Genomic DNA, 15,177 nt, shown 5'->3' on the forward strand with positions numbered 1-15,177 from the left:
TTGCAAGTAAGAGACTCTGGACCATAACAGAACCACCGGATCCCTTCGCTGTAGGGGTCGAGACATTAATATGTGATCCGTCTCTACTTGGTTCTCTTTGTTTCCTTTATCTGATTTCTCTTATTCAGCTACGTGGTCTCTTATCAGCTGCAGGAAAAAGGAAGTGTGGCTCTGACCTCTATATAAAACCAGCTCTCCTGCCCACATGTTAGACCTTCACAGGGTCACTCTGGAATAATGAAGTGTGCCTGCATTGTGTTGGCCTGTGTGGCGGTCTGTCACGGGCTCCTCAGGTGAGATTCACGACAAAGTCGTATTTGCACAGGTAAAAATATGCAGTTTAACATGCAGGGCTTTAGCAGAGACTCTTAATGTCAGGAGCTGTATGATGTTAAAGGTCTGAGGGTGAAAGTGAAAAGTCTGGAAAGATGCACTCAAATTAAAATGATTATAAAGTTGATTTTAAGAGCAATCGGGATGTAATAAGTTAAAAGGTTTGGTTAAACTGTGCTGTCTCAGAAAGGTGATACCATGATTTATTCTTGACTAAATAAACCTGAGTGCAGCTGTTTAACTCACAGAGGGGCTTTTTGTCGGATCATTAATCTAACTTTTAATCCACCTCTGAATTGTTTCCTCTGCTCTGAATCAAAGATTACAGCACGTTCTACTAGAAAACACTGCAGAGTGATTAATTGTTGGAGACGTTCCTGTTCGTTCTGCAGGACTGGAGTCACGCTGCTGCTTACGCTGATAGACGTTTCATATTGTTTGCTGTAATGAGAGTTGTATCCTCAGGCTCCAGCTGGGCTCTGTGACTTTTTTCTTCTCTTGCTCACGATCCGTTAATGAGAACTTCAGCACGAACATTCTTTGACCTTTTTAAGCTCACAACACGTTATATTTTCCCAAAAATCACTCCCAGCCTGCAGCTCCTTATTAGGACAAGTTATGAAGTCTCCAAAAATCTAAGTACGTTCACAGATGTTTGCTGCAGAGTTTGTGTGTTGCCGTTGGGTCTGCGCAGGATTCCCTTGATAAGACGAAGGTCGGCCAGACAGCTGCTGGAAGAGAAAGGCCTGTTGGAGGAGCACAGGAGGAGGTTTCTGTCTGAACCAGCTGCAAAGTTTCTCCTGAAGAACGAGCAGAGCGTCGTGCCCATGACATTTGATCCTGATGTGAGTAGCACTGAAGGCTTTTCTTCCATCAACTAAAGACATAAACAAGCTTTTTTTAAAAATATAAACACAGCTGAACACCCAAAACCACAACCTCCAGAGAATTAACACACAAACAGAAGAAGAATAAAAAAAAGAAAATGATTTGGTCGAGGATTAAGCGACACTTTAGCTGAGGTAGATTTTAAATTCATGTACATGTGCTGAACGTAGGAAAACGTTTTAGAAGAAGAGGGTTATTTATACAGCATGTGCCAAGTCTCGATGAGTTACGTCAGGATCCCAGACGCTGTGAAAGAGAGATGGCTTCCCCTTATAGTCATTTTATTCCAAGAGCAGAGTTATAAATAATTCCATGATCCATCTTCTCTTGCTCGGCCGCAGTAATAGAGCTGTAACTCTTCTGGCCAATAGGAACGTTATCTCTAAAAGGTTTGTTGTCACCTGCTAGTGTTGAACTTCGCTGGATATTATAAACGGAGCATCAAAAGCTTCAAATGTAGTAGGTGTTTGTATGGAAATATACATCCTGAACAGTCTCTCTGGCTGCTTCTCAGAAGTGTTTTTATCCGAGAACACCTCCTTCTTCTTCTCCACACTGAATAAAAGCATCAGGTACAGCGCTGCTGAAGTTATTAGTGTTTTATTGGGTCATGTATGTCCACATATATATGATTTTGGGTTCAATTTGACAAGTTTTGACATTTAACAGCAATAAAAAATACCCTAAACATCATTCTTTTAGCCTGAAATTTGCTGATTTTTACTAAAGTGGCCCACAATATATATATATATATATTTTATTTTATACTTGTTTTGGGTCAAATTTCACTCGTATCCACTGAGATCACAACATGACCAGTGTGGCTCAAATCAAGGGAAATGATGGTTTTAGGGAATCTGTGAACTGTGAATGTTTTATGTCTATTTCTTTTTTTACATTTACTAACAAGACATCAGCTATTTAGACATTCTAAATAGATCTGTAGTTTAAAATATGATATAGACACTTAGTATGAGGGAATTCTTGACAGGAATTCTTCACAGTATGGTCTGAATCAAAATTGACTCGAACCGTACTGTGAAGGCATAAAGTGAAGAGTTCATTTGCAAGAACAGATAACTACATTTTTGTAGATTTTCAGAAAACATATATTTTGGTTGTTTGCTTGATATAAAATCAATAAAACTGAAGCTGAGTGGATTTGACTCAAACCGAGATAAATGAAGTTTGATTGATGTTGTCTCAGGTAGACGAAGGAAAAATGGGTTTTCTGAAGGTTTGTGAAGATAAAATTAATAATAATAAACTTTATTTATATAGCACTTTTCAAAACAAGGTTACAAAGTGCTGTACAGGTTCCAAGAGAAGCGTACGGAAAACAACATTAAACAACATTAAAAGAAGTAAAAAGCAAAAAAGACATACAAAACTAAATAAAAAAATAAATAAGTAAAAAATGTTAAAAATAAAAAAATGGGGAGGGTGATGGAGTTATCTGCAGATGAACTCTTCAGATATGAACAGTGTGTAGGGTTGAGTGATGGTTTGTGAGTCGGTGCATACAAGCTCCCATCCCTCGATGCTGATGTCTAGGTGTACGTCCTCCCTACGAGCCTCCAGCTGAAGAAATGTTTTGTGAGCAGATCACCTACTGTGGAGTGATCAGCGTCGGGACTCCTCCCCAGTTCTTCAAAGTTCTCTTCGACACCGGCTCCTCCGACCTGTGGGTTCCTTCTGTGAGATGCACCGGCTCGTCCTGCGGTGAGGATGATAACGGGTCGTGTTCAGGATGATTGAATAGGTCCTGTGTAAGTAGCAGGAAAATGGGACGCCAGGATTTTCAACTGTTTGCTGAAATCCTCCCTAAAGTCAGGACAACTGTTTGACCAGAGCTGTTAGGATCAACTGAGAAACCGATGAGGAGGTCGACCAGCTGATTGTTGGATTGTTGCTGCTCTTAGGCAGCAGACGTCTTTATGTTTAAAGTCAATCGTAGTGAAACGAACTCTCTCGTCTGTTTTGTCTCCTGCTCTGCTCTACATCACTCCGTCGCTTTCTGTCTTCAGGCAGCCACTTAAAATTCAACAGCTCAGCATCCTCCACCTTTCAGGCCGGCTCAGAGCCTTTCCAGATCTCATACAACAGTGGGTTTGCATCAGGGAGCACCGGATACGACACCATCAAGGTCAGGATTGTTCCTCTTGACTCTTTTCAGTTTGAATCTAAACCTGATGCATGGTTTTGCTGACAGATAGGTGACGTCTACGTGGAGCACCAGATGTTTGGCCTCACTGAAACAGAAGCCATCTCCCTGGGCTCCGTGCCCTGGGACGGGGTGGTCGGACTTCCCTTTTCCAACACGTCGCTTGACGGAAGCCCGACTTTACTCACTAACATGTGGAACCAGGGAAAAATCCCCCAGAACATGTTCTCCATGTACCTGAGCAGGTCAGACCTTGTCAAATAGAACTGGTGCCTCCTCAGACGGGTGTTTTTACGAGGCTTGTTTTCTTGTGGCTGCAGCTCTGTCGAGGGCAGCGTGTTCGTTCTGGGAGGAGCGGATCCAACATATTACACTGGAAGCATCAAGTGGATCCCTCTGTACCAGGCCACCAGCTTCTGGAACATCCAGATACAAAGGTACTTCTAGCCTCCTCACATGTTCTTGTTTGGATTCATGTTAATGGTACTTTCTCCATGCTGCAGCATCACCATCAATGGGAACACTGTGGCCTGTGCTGGGGGCTGTGAGGCCGTCGTCGACTCTGGTACTTCTGTAATCATCGGTTCGGGCGACGACGTCAGCAACATCAACGGCTGGTTGGGAGCCACCTCAGACGAGTACGGCACAGTGAGTCGGTTTCCTATCAGCGAGCAAAACATTAAAGATGTTCAGTTTACAGTTGTGGGCTTAACATGTTGTTTATTTGCCTCACAGGCTGCCATCAGTTGCAGCTTTATAAACCTGCTGCCAGATGTTGTCTTCAGTATCAACGGCTACAGCTTCTCTCTTCCTCCTTCGGCCTACGTTATGAAGGTTTGTGATATGAAGCAGACGGAACTCCGTCCTACCAACGTATTCAACAACTACCGACCCCAAAAACTACTATAAGAAACAAATCTTGCAACAAAACTTCATTCCCATTAAAGCATTGTGCAAGTAGTGATTATCATTTCAGGCAAGTTGCAGTTCAGTTTTATAATGTGGGTATAGGATGGATGACTTGTTGGTTAGACACAAGTTTCCAGTTTTTTAGTTGCACCCAGATAAACTAAAAAAAAAAACAACAAAAAACAAACAAACAAACAAACAAAAACACATTCAATGAGGTGTTTCTGTTATTTTGTCCACACCATTCATATCTGTGATGTTTGGCTACATGCAGTCGTCCTCAGATGTCTTCATAGCCTCCCATTAAAGAAGGAAAAAAACAACCGAAATAAGTTGAAATTGACAAAAGTAATAATAAATAAAAATTTATAAAAAATCATGACATTGATTTTGAATTGTGGTTCAACAGAAATAGAAAAATACTACTGATAATAAAATAAAACAAGCATGATGGGACCCATAAACTAGTATGTAGTTAAACAACCCTTTGAGCCAATCACTGCCATCAGGTGTTTCCTTTAACTCTCAGTCAGACTTCTGCACCTGTTGACAGGTGTTCTGGTTTCACTGCTCATCAGCAAAGTGCTCTAATTAGCCTGGGACAGTTTTTTTTTTTTTTTTAAATTATTCTTTCCAACCACAATTCAAAAGCAATGTCTTATTTCACTAAATTATAATTTAGCAAATTTTTATTTATTATTACTTTTTTCAGTTTCTAATTATTTGAGTGACTGTTGTGAACTTTGCCTTTTCTTTAATGGAAGGAGATTAATGCATCTGAGGATGACTGGAGCAGAAAAACCTCAAACTGCACGACCAGTTTATCACACTGCAGTAGTTTTCTTCTGAAACCGGGAACTGAAAATGGTTTGAAATAATGAACACTGAAGCAATTAGCGGCTGCTCTGTTACTCATTTAGTGTGAATAGAAAAATGATTAATAATTGCTTTAAATGTGTAAAATAACTCTAGACTGCTGCTAAAGCTGCGGCACGTGGACCCTTTTCTTTGTTCAATCAGGGTGCAAATTTATAATTTATGAAATCAGTGTGACGAAGGCCTCTCCTGTGTCCTCAGTCTGGGTCTGGGTGTGTGACTGGGTTTGCTGCTCCCGGCCCCTGGATCCTGGGCGAGGTCTTCATGAGGCAGTTCTACACGGCCTTCGACATGGCCAACAGCAGGGTGGGATTTGCTCAAGCAGTGTGAAGATCTGGGTCAGACAACTTCTCTGGATTAACACTAAAAAACAAAATCATGCTTGTGTGTTAAACTAATAAAGCGTTTTCAGTCAGACCCGTACAATCCTATTTTATAAAGTTAAAAAGAGTGAATCCAAATGTTTTATACGTGTGAGGCTTGCAGTGGCCACTAGATGGCAGAGGACTCACTGTGCTGCACTTCCAGTCCCTTCCCCATTCATGTGAAGCTCCTGGGAGGAGCCCGAGAACAGGATGAGTCATCTTACTTAGAATTCAGTCTTTTAAAACACAGACAAACATGCCAGTCATTCATCGTCGACAGGCTCCGGCTCACGCTCGTGCCATCTGTGTCTGTGATGTTCAGCGATCTGAGATTTTTCTTCAGGCAGCTGCATTTGTTCTAATTATAATCTGTGATTTAATGTCCAAAGGGGATGAGTCATTCAGCTCTTTCCCATTTACGTGCATCAACACACGGATCAGCCGCCGTTAACCCCCTCGTGCCTCCCGTACACATTCATTTAGGAACATGTCATAAGATGGTGTTAAGGCTGCGTTGTTGTGCTGCATTTTGGTTAAACCTCGTCTCACACACACACACACACCTGGTCGGTGTTAGGTGTAGTGTGGGTAAACATGGTAACACGAGGAAGCAGCTGGTCAGACGGGAAGCCTGGACATCCCTGCAGGCCTCTTCAATCATTCATCCAGCAGGGCAGCAGGTGAGGTTTCACACATCAAGGTGCACAACGTCTGTCCAAAAATGAACTAATCTAAACACTGATTCTGCACAAATTTGCTGCACACGTATGTTGTCGCTCATAACACACTGAGAGCTGACATCAAACATCAGGCTGTCAGAGGCCATTACGGCTCTGCTCTGTCTTGGACCATGACAGCCCAGCAGAGGGAAGTGAAAACAGGCCGGAGCGCTCGCTCTGCTCAGAGGGACAACGATCCAAATAAGGGTGAAAATCCAGCAATACCGAATGCTGCCAGAAGAAAGTATGTCTGAGGGACAGGTGCAGTAAATACGACTCCCAGTTTGTGCCGTGGCGATCTGTGTGGTCTCACGTTTCACTCTCAAGTCAACGAGACCGAGTCATTAGTGTTGGAAACTGAAGCCGGCTGAGGTCCAGGCTAACTAACTGTGAGGTGAAGTGAAGCCTGATCCTCTCGTCAGATGTGATCCTTGTATAACTGCACCACTAAAGTTTGACAGTTTAATTAATACGGTCTTCGGTCTTTTTGAGACGGTTCCAGATAGGAGGGCCGATACGTCTCTTGGTGTAAAAGAAGCTTCAGCAGAGCTCGATCTGCTTCTGGCTGGGATCACGGCTGCATGTCGCTGCCCTTTTCCCTCTCTCTGTCTGATTAGCCGTCTCTCTGCTGTACGCTGTAAATGAAGCTTCAACCATCAGCCAGTAGGTTTAAGAAACAACGTCTGGCCTCAACAGCAAACTGATTAACTCAACAGTTTGCATCAATCTTTCTGAGTTATGACAACATTCAATGAAATTATGTTCAACCAGAAAACAGTGTGTAGTTAAAGGATTTTCCTCTACAGTCAGATATATTATTATTTTATTAATGACTGGTAGCATAAACACAAGAGTTTTAGTTGATTAGTTCCAACTAGTTAGTCCACATGAATATTTATGGACACAAGTTTTATTTGATTAACTTTTAAAAATGAACTTCTTTCAGTCAGATTTTCTTTTTGTGTTTTTGTTCGTGTAGCTTTTAAAACTTAGTCAACAACAAAACTGCTTAATTTATTTTTTATTTTGAACTACAGTTGTGTATTTTAACACGTTTAAATCTTGAAATCAAAAACACCACAAATTTTCTCACCGTTTGTAAATCAGCATGCGACGTCCTCTTGAGCTGAGCAGAACTGTCGGTTGAAGCTTTGTCGTTCTGATCCACTGGTTTGCTAAACTGGGACGGGCAGGAGGTCAAAGCCTCACTGCTAATTAGGATTTTATCATTTCCTATGTGCAGCAGAACAAACTGTATTGTGTAGAATAAAGTCTGTGCACAAGTTCGCTGTTGGTCATCTCATGATTTAAAATATTCCTAAATTCAGAATACGTTTGTAAAAGAAAAGATACTCACCCTGTAATGCCCTGTTTTTATGATATTTGTTAAACACACCGTCTTGAATTTAGTTTTAAATCAACGACTGCAGAAATTTAGGTATAAATTTAAAATGAAGTTAATGCAATTACAAACAATATTCTATCAACACATCAAAAAGAATGCTTGCAACTTAAAAGGTCATTGCATTTATTTAATTGTTGGGAATCAAGCAGGAAAAGGACTCTGGCCTTTCTCTGTCCAATAAAACCTGGAGGAGGCAGAGGGTCTCCTGGGTCCCGTTTCCTTCTTTAACCTTCTCTGGTGCTCAGTTGTTGGTTCTCTCTTCCCTGAGACTCACATTTGGGTTCGTTGATGGTTTCTTTGTGGTTTTGCATCATAAACACTGGACGCGTCATTTTTCCATGCAGGTGCTCACCTACACTGCCGGTCATGAAGGTTTTCTAATAAATAATTCCTTACCTGTAAGCATTTCCCTCCTTCGTCAGGGCTGTGCTGCCCTTTCATATCGTCCATGTTTAAGTGAGCTCAGCCACAAAACAGCCCAACACATGACCTTCCATAAAGCAGCATGTTGCTTTTTACTCCTGAACAATGTGTTGGAGAGCTTTAAATAGCAGCTGGATGTTTCTAATCTTTGTCCAGAGCCAAGCATGTTTCCCTGTTTCCAGTCTTTATGCGAAGCCAACGTCTGTAACCACAAGTCCGTCTGACAGATTCAGATACAGCCGACATTATTCACGTTTATTTATACTGTTTAGGAAACACAGGAACAACACAATAATACAGCAAAAATGAAAATACATCAAGTCCTTATACAGGATTGCATATATTAAAACATATGTTTGTGACTAAACACAGGAAGGTGACCTGGACGCACACACGCGTGACAACGAGGCTGTAAACACTGAACATGTAGGTTATGAACGCTCAACACGGAACTCAGTCTTTGGTTATTATAAGTGACTTCAGAGGAAACAAACAGACGTTATGACAAAGCCGACACCCTTTGAAAGACGTAATTACTTCCTACATACTAACACCGTTATTATTTTTACTAGACGACGCTCACAATGTTCTCACAACACATTTAATTAAGGCGTGAATTCACCTAAATTATCCCCCAAAAAGCACCATGAGAAGTGAGAGATTAATATATTATTGTTCTTCTGATTAAAAAAGAAAAAGTGCATTGACTTCACATTGCTACATCTTGTGATCCTGAACAGTTGGAGGAACACGTCAGACATTTATGTGAGTATATTTCATCATCAACAGTAAATCGTGTCGCTCGTTTATCAGCAACAGAACCAGAGTGACTTCAGTTTAGTAAAAACTGCATTTACACCTCACTCTATTTCTTGATCGTCACTGATTTATACTCATACATGTACCATACTTTTGTGGTGATTCCATTCAAGTTCAAACATGAGCCTCGACTTGACTTGAAGGTATTTTGGAAATGAAAATGAAGACGTCTGATTGAGAAACTGCTCCCTCCATATTTACATTTGAGCTGAGCCAGACAGCCAGGAGGCCTGTGTGCTGGCTGCGCTGCTCGCTGCTATTTCTGACTGTGTTTATGAGACTTCTGGCTGGCTGGCTGTCATTGGCTGATTTGCTCAGGGCTGGGCTCTAATGCCCAGAAGCATGCAGTGGATGGGACTCGCTCTCACTGGTTTCCCCTCTGGACCACCATTCCCGGCTGCTATTAGCCGTCCAGTGTGGCGGGATGCGCATTTATGCTGCTCGTCTGTAACTCACACCCAACATACTACTGAGTCGTAACGTTAGTGTGATTTAAACCCTGAAAATCAAACAAGTGACATTATAGTATGTATATTTAAACATTATTAATTCTTTTCGAGCAGTGGTTTCCAAACAGAGTGTTGTACGATGAATCTAAACGGTCGTGAGATGTTCACTGGTGCAGAGAATAAGAAAAATAAATCAGTCCCAGCAAAATGATTCTTATTTTCTTCTACAATCTTTAGTTATTTTGTGTTATGAATGACTTTTTTTCCTCCAAACTCTTCAGTCTCATTAAACTACTCACAGCTCAGCCGTGAGTTGTTCTGCAAAGAGGTGGCTGCATTTATCTATTGTCAAAAAGGAGAAACGAGTGAGAAGCAGCGTCTCAGAGGATGGAGGCCATCAGGACGCAAATCCTGCAGCAGCTGCACTGACAGCTGAGTGACTTTATTGTCTTGTGGAATGTTTTTTGTAGGATTTAAACGAGCTTTAGCTTATTGCAATGCTGACTTTGTGAAGCAGAAACTGTGATACGTTCAGCCGGTGGACCAGATTCTGCTGACACCACACACACACACACACACACACACACACACACACACACACACACACACACACACAGACTGCATTCATGCATAAACACTGATCAGGTGGTTAGAATAAGAACACATTCTGAAACCAGGAGGGGATCGGACATTTTGTTCAAAAATTATATCTTTGGACGCAAATTGTTCTCATTAATTAAATCTCAACAACATTAAAAATGGATCTTTGTTGAATATTTAATGCTGCATTTCCTGGGAATTATTGTAGATTAGGTGAAATACTCTTACACCTGTCTAAATTGAACTTACATGTGCCGGGTAGCAGCTCATAGTTATGCTTTCACAGGTAAATAAACAATAAGTACAGTGAGAATGTGTCGCTGTGATCAATATGAACAACTGTTTGGTTTATCTTTAACTCCTCGTCGACACAATTTTAACGAATGTAAATCACATTAGAGCTGCTTTAAATCAGACTAAAGTAAATTATAATAAAAGCATCGTGCCATTAATGAAGTTGTGTTGAGTCTGAAATGACGTTAAAAAGACCTGAATGTGACGTTTAGTCGAAGCAGTAAACACAATCAACACATGAAACCACGCCCAGATGTGAAAGAAATGCATGAGCCCTGCATCATGTTCTGTGAAGGCCAACCAAACCAAACAGGAATGTAACATATAGCATAAATATTGAACGATCTATCTTGCAGGAATAATTAAGTGAGCTCTGCAAGCTTTGCATAAAATAAAACAGCTTCTCTTTTAAGCAGCCGCTTCTGTCCGTCGTTTTTAAAACTTCAGCATCTCCGTAGCGTCACAATCCCGGCACATAAAACGCTGTGTTAACATGCAGCCTCTGGATATTCATAAGCAAAGGAAACTGAGGATAACATCAAATAGGTTTTCATGCTCTCGGTAATTAGAGGTTCTCCTCTGTGAGAATATTTTTAGGGACTTGCATCATAAATGCAAACAATATTTCGAGCTCCTGCTGCACAGCAAAGTCGTTTCTGAATATGAATCTGTGATGTCCCCTGACAGATATATGGTTATTTTTGTCTTCATAAATCGTACTTTTTGCAATTTCATGTAAGAATGTAAGAGTGACCGTTTGCTTTTCAATCCTGGATCAGATAAAAGCATTTATTGAAATACCGTCCGTCAGTCATAAAGTATTCTAACTGCAGTTTTTAGGCATTGAAAGTTTGTTTTTGGGCTTAGAATGGCTTTTATCGAGACCTTGCAGTTTATTGGTATTAACAGTACATGCTGCTGCCACCAAACCACCAGCTGAAGCTTTGTGTGGAGGACGCTTCCTGCACACGTCCAGAGCTACAGAGAAGTTGTGTCTATGAGCGTCTCACCCTGCAGGCTCTGCTGATGGCCTTCACACCACCATGGGAGTGTCGGAGCACACGGAGCTGACAGACTCGGCATCAGACCTCCTCCTCTCTGAGCTGTCCCCCTGCCACTCCTCATCTTCCTCACCGATCGGATTCAGCCTCCCGTTCTGCTCCATCTGCTCCTTGGGATCCAGGAAGGCCACGTGTCTGTAGGGGAAGCCTCCGCCTTCTGCTTTTTCTTGCGGCGTCTCCTCGTGCGCCTGAGACAGGCTGACAGTTGAGGAGTGGAGGCTCTGTCCAGGCTCGCTTTTCTCCAGACCCTGACCCGGACAGCAGGGGCAGCGACAGGGTGTGAGGTAGAGGTAGATGAGAACCATGACGACACTGACCAGACATGCTACCAGGGTGGTGTAGGCCGTCTTTAGGTTCTCCAGTCCACCAGCCACGGTGCTGTTATAGACCAGCACCGTTATATACAGCGTCTCATTGAAGGAATCACTTGTAGCATAGCAGGTGTAGACCCCTGAGTCCTCCACCTTCAGGGGACCAATCTGCAGGTTTCCGTCAGAACGCAACACAGCAGTCTTGTTTGCCGGAGACAGTGTGACGTTTCCTGGCAGTGTCCATCTCTTCTCCATGTCCCTCTGCCTGGTGTCACAGTCCAGCACCAGGTACTGCTCCAGATATGCTACTTCGTCCAGAGTTTTGACCTCACTGCAGTTTAAATAGGCCTTATCCAGATCCAGTATGGCCATTTTTTCCTTCCGCTGGCCTGGTATCACACATGTGTGTTTGCTCTTGAAGTCAGTGGCAGAGCTGAGCTCCTTGAGGTGCCAGCGTGCCACCAGGTCATACAGGTCACAGCTGCAGGACAGCGAGTTGTTGTGGAAATACAGACCATTCTTGATCCAGGCGGGCAGAAGCTGCAGCTCATACAGGGGCAGCGATTTAATTCGGTTGGAGGAAACATCAAGGAGTTTAAGAGTTTGCAGCCGGCTTCGCTCCTTCACCAGCTCCAAGGGGAACCTTGTTATGAAGTTCTGGCTCAGATAGAGCCTCTGCAGCTTGTCCAGGCCAGAGAAGGCAGTGCGATCTATCTGAGAGATGTGATTGTTGTACAGAAGCAGCACTTCCAGATTCTCCAGCGGCTCAAAGATGAACTCGTCCAGCAGACGGAGGCCGTTAGAGGAAAGGTCCAGGTAACGAAGCTTCGTCACGTAGATGAACGCCTCAGAGGAGAGGAAGGTGAGGCCGTTGTTGCTGAGCAGCAGACTGTGCAGTCTGCTGAGATGGTCGGGGGTCCACTCAGCTCGGAGCTTGGTGATGGCGTTGAAGCTGAGGTCCAGGACGGCTGTGTATTTGGGCAGAGCGAGGGGGACGTTTGTTAGATTCATCTTGGAACAGCTGACGATGTTGCTGGCGCACACGCAGGTCTTGTGACAGTCCAGCGGGCTTCCCATTAGCTGGCCGTCGACTCTCACCGCCAGCAGCAGTAAAGTCAGATGCAGAACTGTGATAAAGCTTCTGAACGCTGCTGCAGTGGCGGGCTGAGAAACGCAGACTGAGCCCCCCATCGTGCCGGGACTGAGAACTGCAGGATTGTGGATGTGCTGACTCGGTCTTCACGGCAGGGTCATGGAGCTGTAAGGACATGTGCACACTGTGATCAACAAGGCAGCTGCTGCTACACAGAAAACCCAAACGCTGGACGTGATGTCAGTCCATTATGAGATGATAATGAGGATGCAGAGTGTAATGACATTAATGCTGCCAGCACTTTACGCTCTAATGCAGGCAGGCGTGGTGCAGTGGAGCAGCTGGACGGTGAAAAAGTTATGGATGGAGCATGTCATCAATAATACATCATATCAAACCCAATCAGCAGGGATTAATCTGGGGATTGATATAAGAACAACAGCACTGCATGTATAGCCTCAAACACTCCTAACATGTTGCTTGTGTCATTGCTTCCCTGGACCTTCATCCCATGAATAAACCTCCTCTCTGACTCAGACACATTAGTCTCAGCAGGCACAAGTGTCCCGCCCGATGCTGCTGCTGCTGCTGCTGCTGCTGTTTTACCTTTTTGTCGGTGTCCAGAGATCCGAAGCGAGCAGAGGGAGTCTTTATCAGCCCAGTCCCGCAGAAGATCCGCTGCAGGACATCCTCCTCCTCCTCCTCAGCGGAGATCAGAGGGCGCACAGGCGGACGTGCTCCACAGAAATGACCGCAAAGAAAAGCAAAAGAAAAGCAGCCTGCGGTCCTCACCGGTGAGGAAACGCAGCCGTCTGACAGCTGATCTGAGGGGCGCAAACAGCAGAGGAGGGGGTGTGTCACATTTCCTCCCCCCTCTCTCTCTCTTTCTCTCCCTCATTTACATACAGTTTGAAAGGACACCAGAGGGAAGACAAAGCATGTTCAGCCTCAGAGGTGGGGTGTTGAACTTCACTCTGACAGGTGCATGAAGCTCAAATGCATTTAAAACACTCAGAGGATAAACCTTTATTTAAAATATAAATGCATGTCTGTGTGGGATTGAGCAAACCAAAATGCAGTAGGAATGATTTTCAGATGTTCAAATGAAGATGTTTTAAATCTTCCTCTCTTGCAGCAACATCTGGCAAATGCATTGAAATGAACGTGAGGATTTGGTTCAGCCTCAGTGTCCCCTTTGTCCTCAGGGCTGGCTCTGTTTTTCTTGTCCTTTAAGAGAACTTCACCTGCGATGGCTCAATCAGCGCTGTGATGTGTTTAACGATGGAGCCTTTCCTCCCAGATCATCTCATTACTCCGGTGAAGGACAGGGCAAACACTTACTCTGCAGCTGCTGCAGCCTTTAGCTCAGCACGTGATGCGCCTGCAGCAGCGTGTGAAGGATCAATACGGGGAGTTCAGAGCAGCATGTGTTTTACCAGTGGGGTTATCTGGCATCAGGTAGATACGGACAGAATCAGCCAATTACTGCAGGAGAATCAGCACAAACAAGTGAGCGGGCACTGCAGGAGGAAGGACTACATCACTGCAGCAAAGGAAACCTGGCAAAGAGTGGCACCGAGACCTGCCCTGTGATTCACTGACAGCGTGAACTCACTGAAGGCAATGGAGCATAAGAGAGCTTTTTCGGGGCAGACATTTTGATTTGTCACGGTGTGGAGACAGAGACAAGTCGACCTAATGATGCCTCGGCTCCATTAAGTGTCCCAGTGAGTCACCAAAGCAGAACCTCACCTCAAGGGATCGCAGCCATCGGTGCTACTGTGCTTTTCCTTTTGTGCAGGAGACTTTCCCCACAGGTGTGACTGATGGTAGCACCAATGGCTGTGGTCTTTATGTTACTGACCAACCAGAACAGCCTAAACGATGCTCATTAATGCTGTTCATCCTTTCTGCCATTTCCCTTCCACGACGGGTCCAAATGTCTGCCGTGAAAAAGCTCCGTGGACAGACGCTTGGTGAGATTGTGACTGAAGGAGGTGAAAAAGGGCCGCGACGCATACGTCAACATGACAGACGGCCACCCGGCTCACAAACCTGATTATCAATCTTGTGGGAACAAGGTCACTTCACACAGACGCCCTCACATAAACAGTGATGTGCAGATGAAATTGCCTGCAGGTCTCACTGCTGTGGGCGCCAAGGTCCAGCAGTCAGGTGATGGAGGAGGAAAGCAGGCGGTCGGAGCAAGATGTGCAGCTTAAAGCCACCGTCCTGTAACACGTGAAGGAAATATTGGGAAGGTGATTTGGACAGTTTGGAGAGAGGAGAGACGGATTCCCTGGGAAGGAGATGACGATAAGCTAGCACAGAAGGAGAAGGATTTGGTTTCAGCCCATCTGCGTGAGATATGACACACAACAATATAATTTACCAATCCTTCAAGTTTACACTACAACCCTTACCGCCACCACTGGGGTTTCCTTTATACCACTCAGTCTCACTAAGAA

General features: G+C 43.9%; 2 protein-coding genes across 2 annotated transcripts; one reads left to right on the forward strand and one right to left on the reverse strand.

The window, feature by feature from the left end:
- The first annotated feature begins 237 nt into the window (after nucleotides 1-237).
- Nucleotides 238-5,596, forward strand: LOC103362907 (pepsin A-like). The gene is made up of 9 exons (XM_008289434.1): nucleotides 238-293; nucleotides 1,028-1,178; nucleotides 2,826-2,943; nucleotides 3,249-3,367; nucleotides 3,434-3,630; nucleotides 3,706-3,822; nucleotides 3,889-4,033; nucleotides 4,121-4,219; nucleotides 5,372-5,596. The coding sequence occupies exons 1-9, from the start codon at nucleotides 238-240 to the stop codon at nucleotides 5,498-5,500; spliced, it is 1,131 nt and encodes a 376-aa protein (XP_008287656.1). The 3' UTR covers nucleotides 5,501-5,596.
- Nucleotides 5,597-8,316: 2,720 nt separating this feature from the next.
- On the reverse strand, nucleotides 8,317-13,502 carry LOC103362892 (amphoterin-induced protein 1-like). The gene is made up of 2 exons (XM_008289412.1): nucleotides 13,316-13,502; nucleotides 8,317-12,874 (listed from the first exon to the last, which is right to left on the reverse strand). The coding sequence occupies exon 2, from the start codon at nucleotides 12,805-12,807 to the stop codon at nucleotides 11,278-11,280; it is 1,530 nt and encodes a 509-aa protein (XP_008287634.1). The 5' UTR covers nucleotides 12,808-12,874; nucleotides 13,316-13,502; the 3' UTR covers nucleotides 8,317-11,277.
- Between the last annotated feature and the right edge of the window lie 1,675 nt (nucleotides 13,503-15,177).

The sequence above is a fragment of the Stegastes partitus genome, unplaced genomic scaffold, assembly GCF_000690725.1.
Source record: "Stegastes partitus isolate 25-593 unplaced genomic scaffold, Stegastes_partitus-1.0.2 Scaffold614, whole genome shotgun sequence".
In the NCBI taxonomy this organism is placed as follows: Eukaryota; Metazoa; Chordata; class Actinopteri; family Pomacentridae; genus Stegastes; species Stegastes partitus.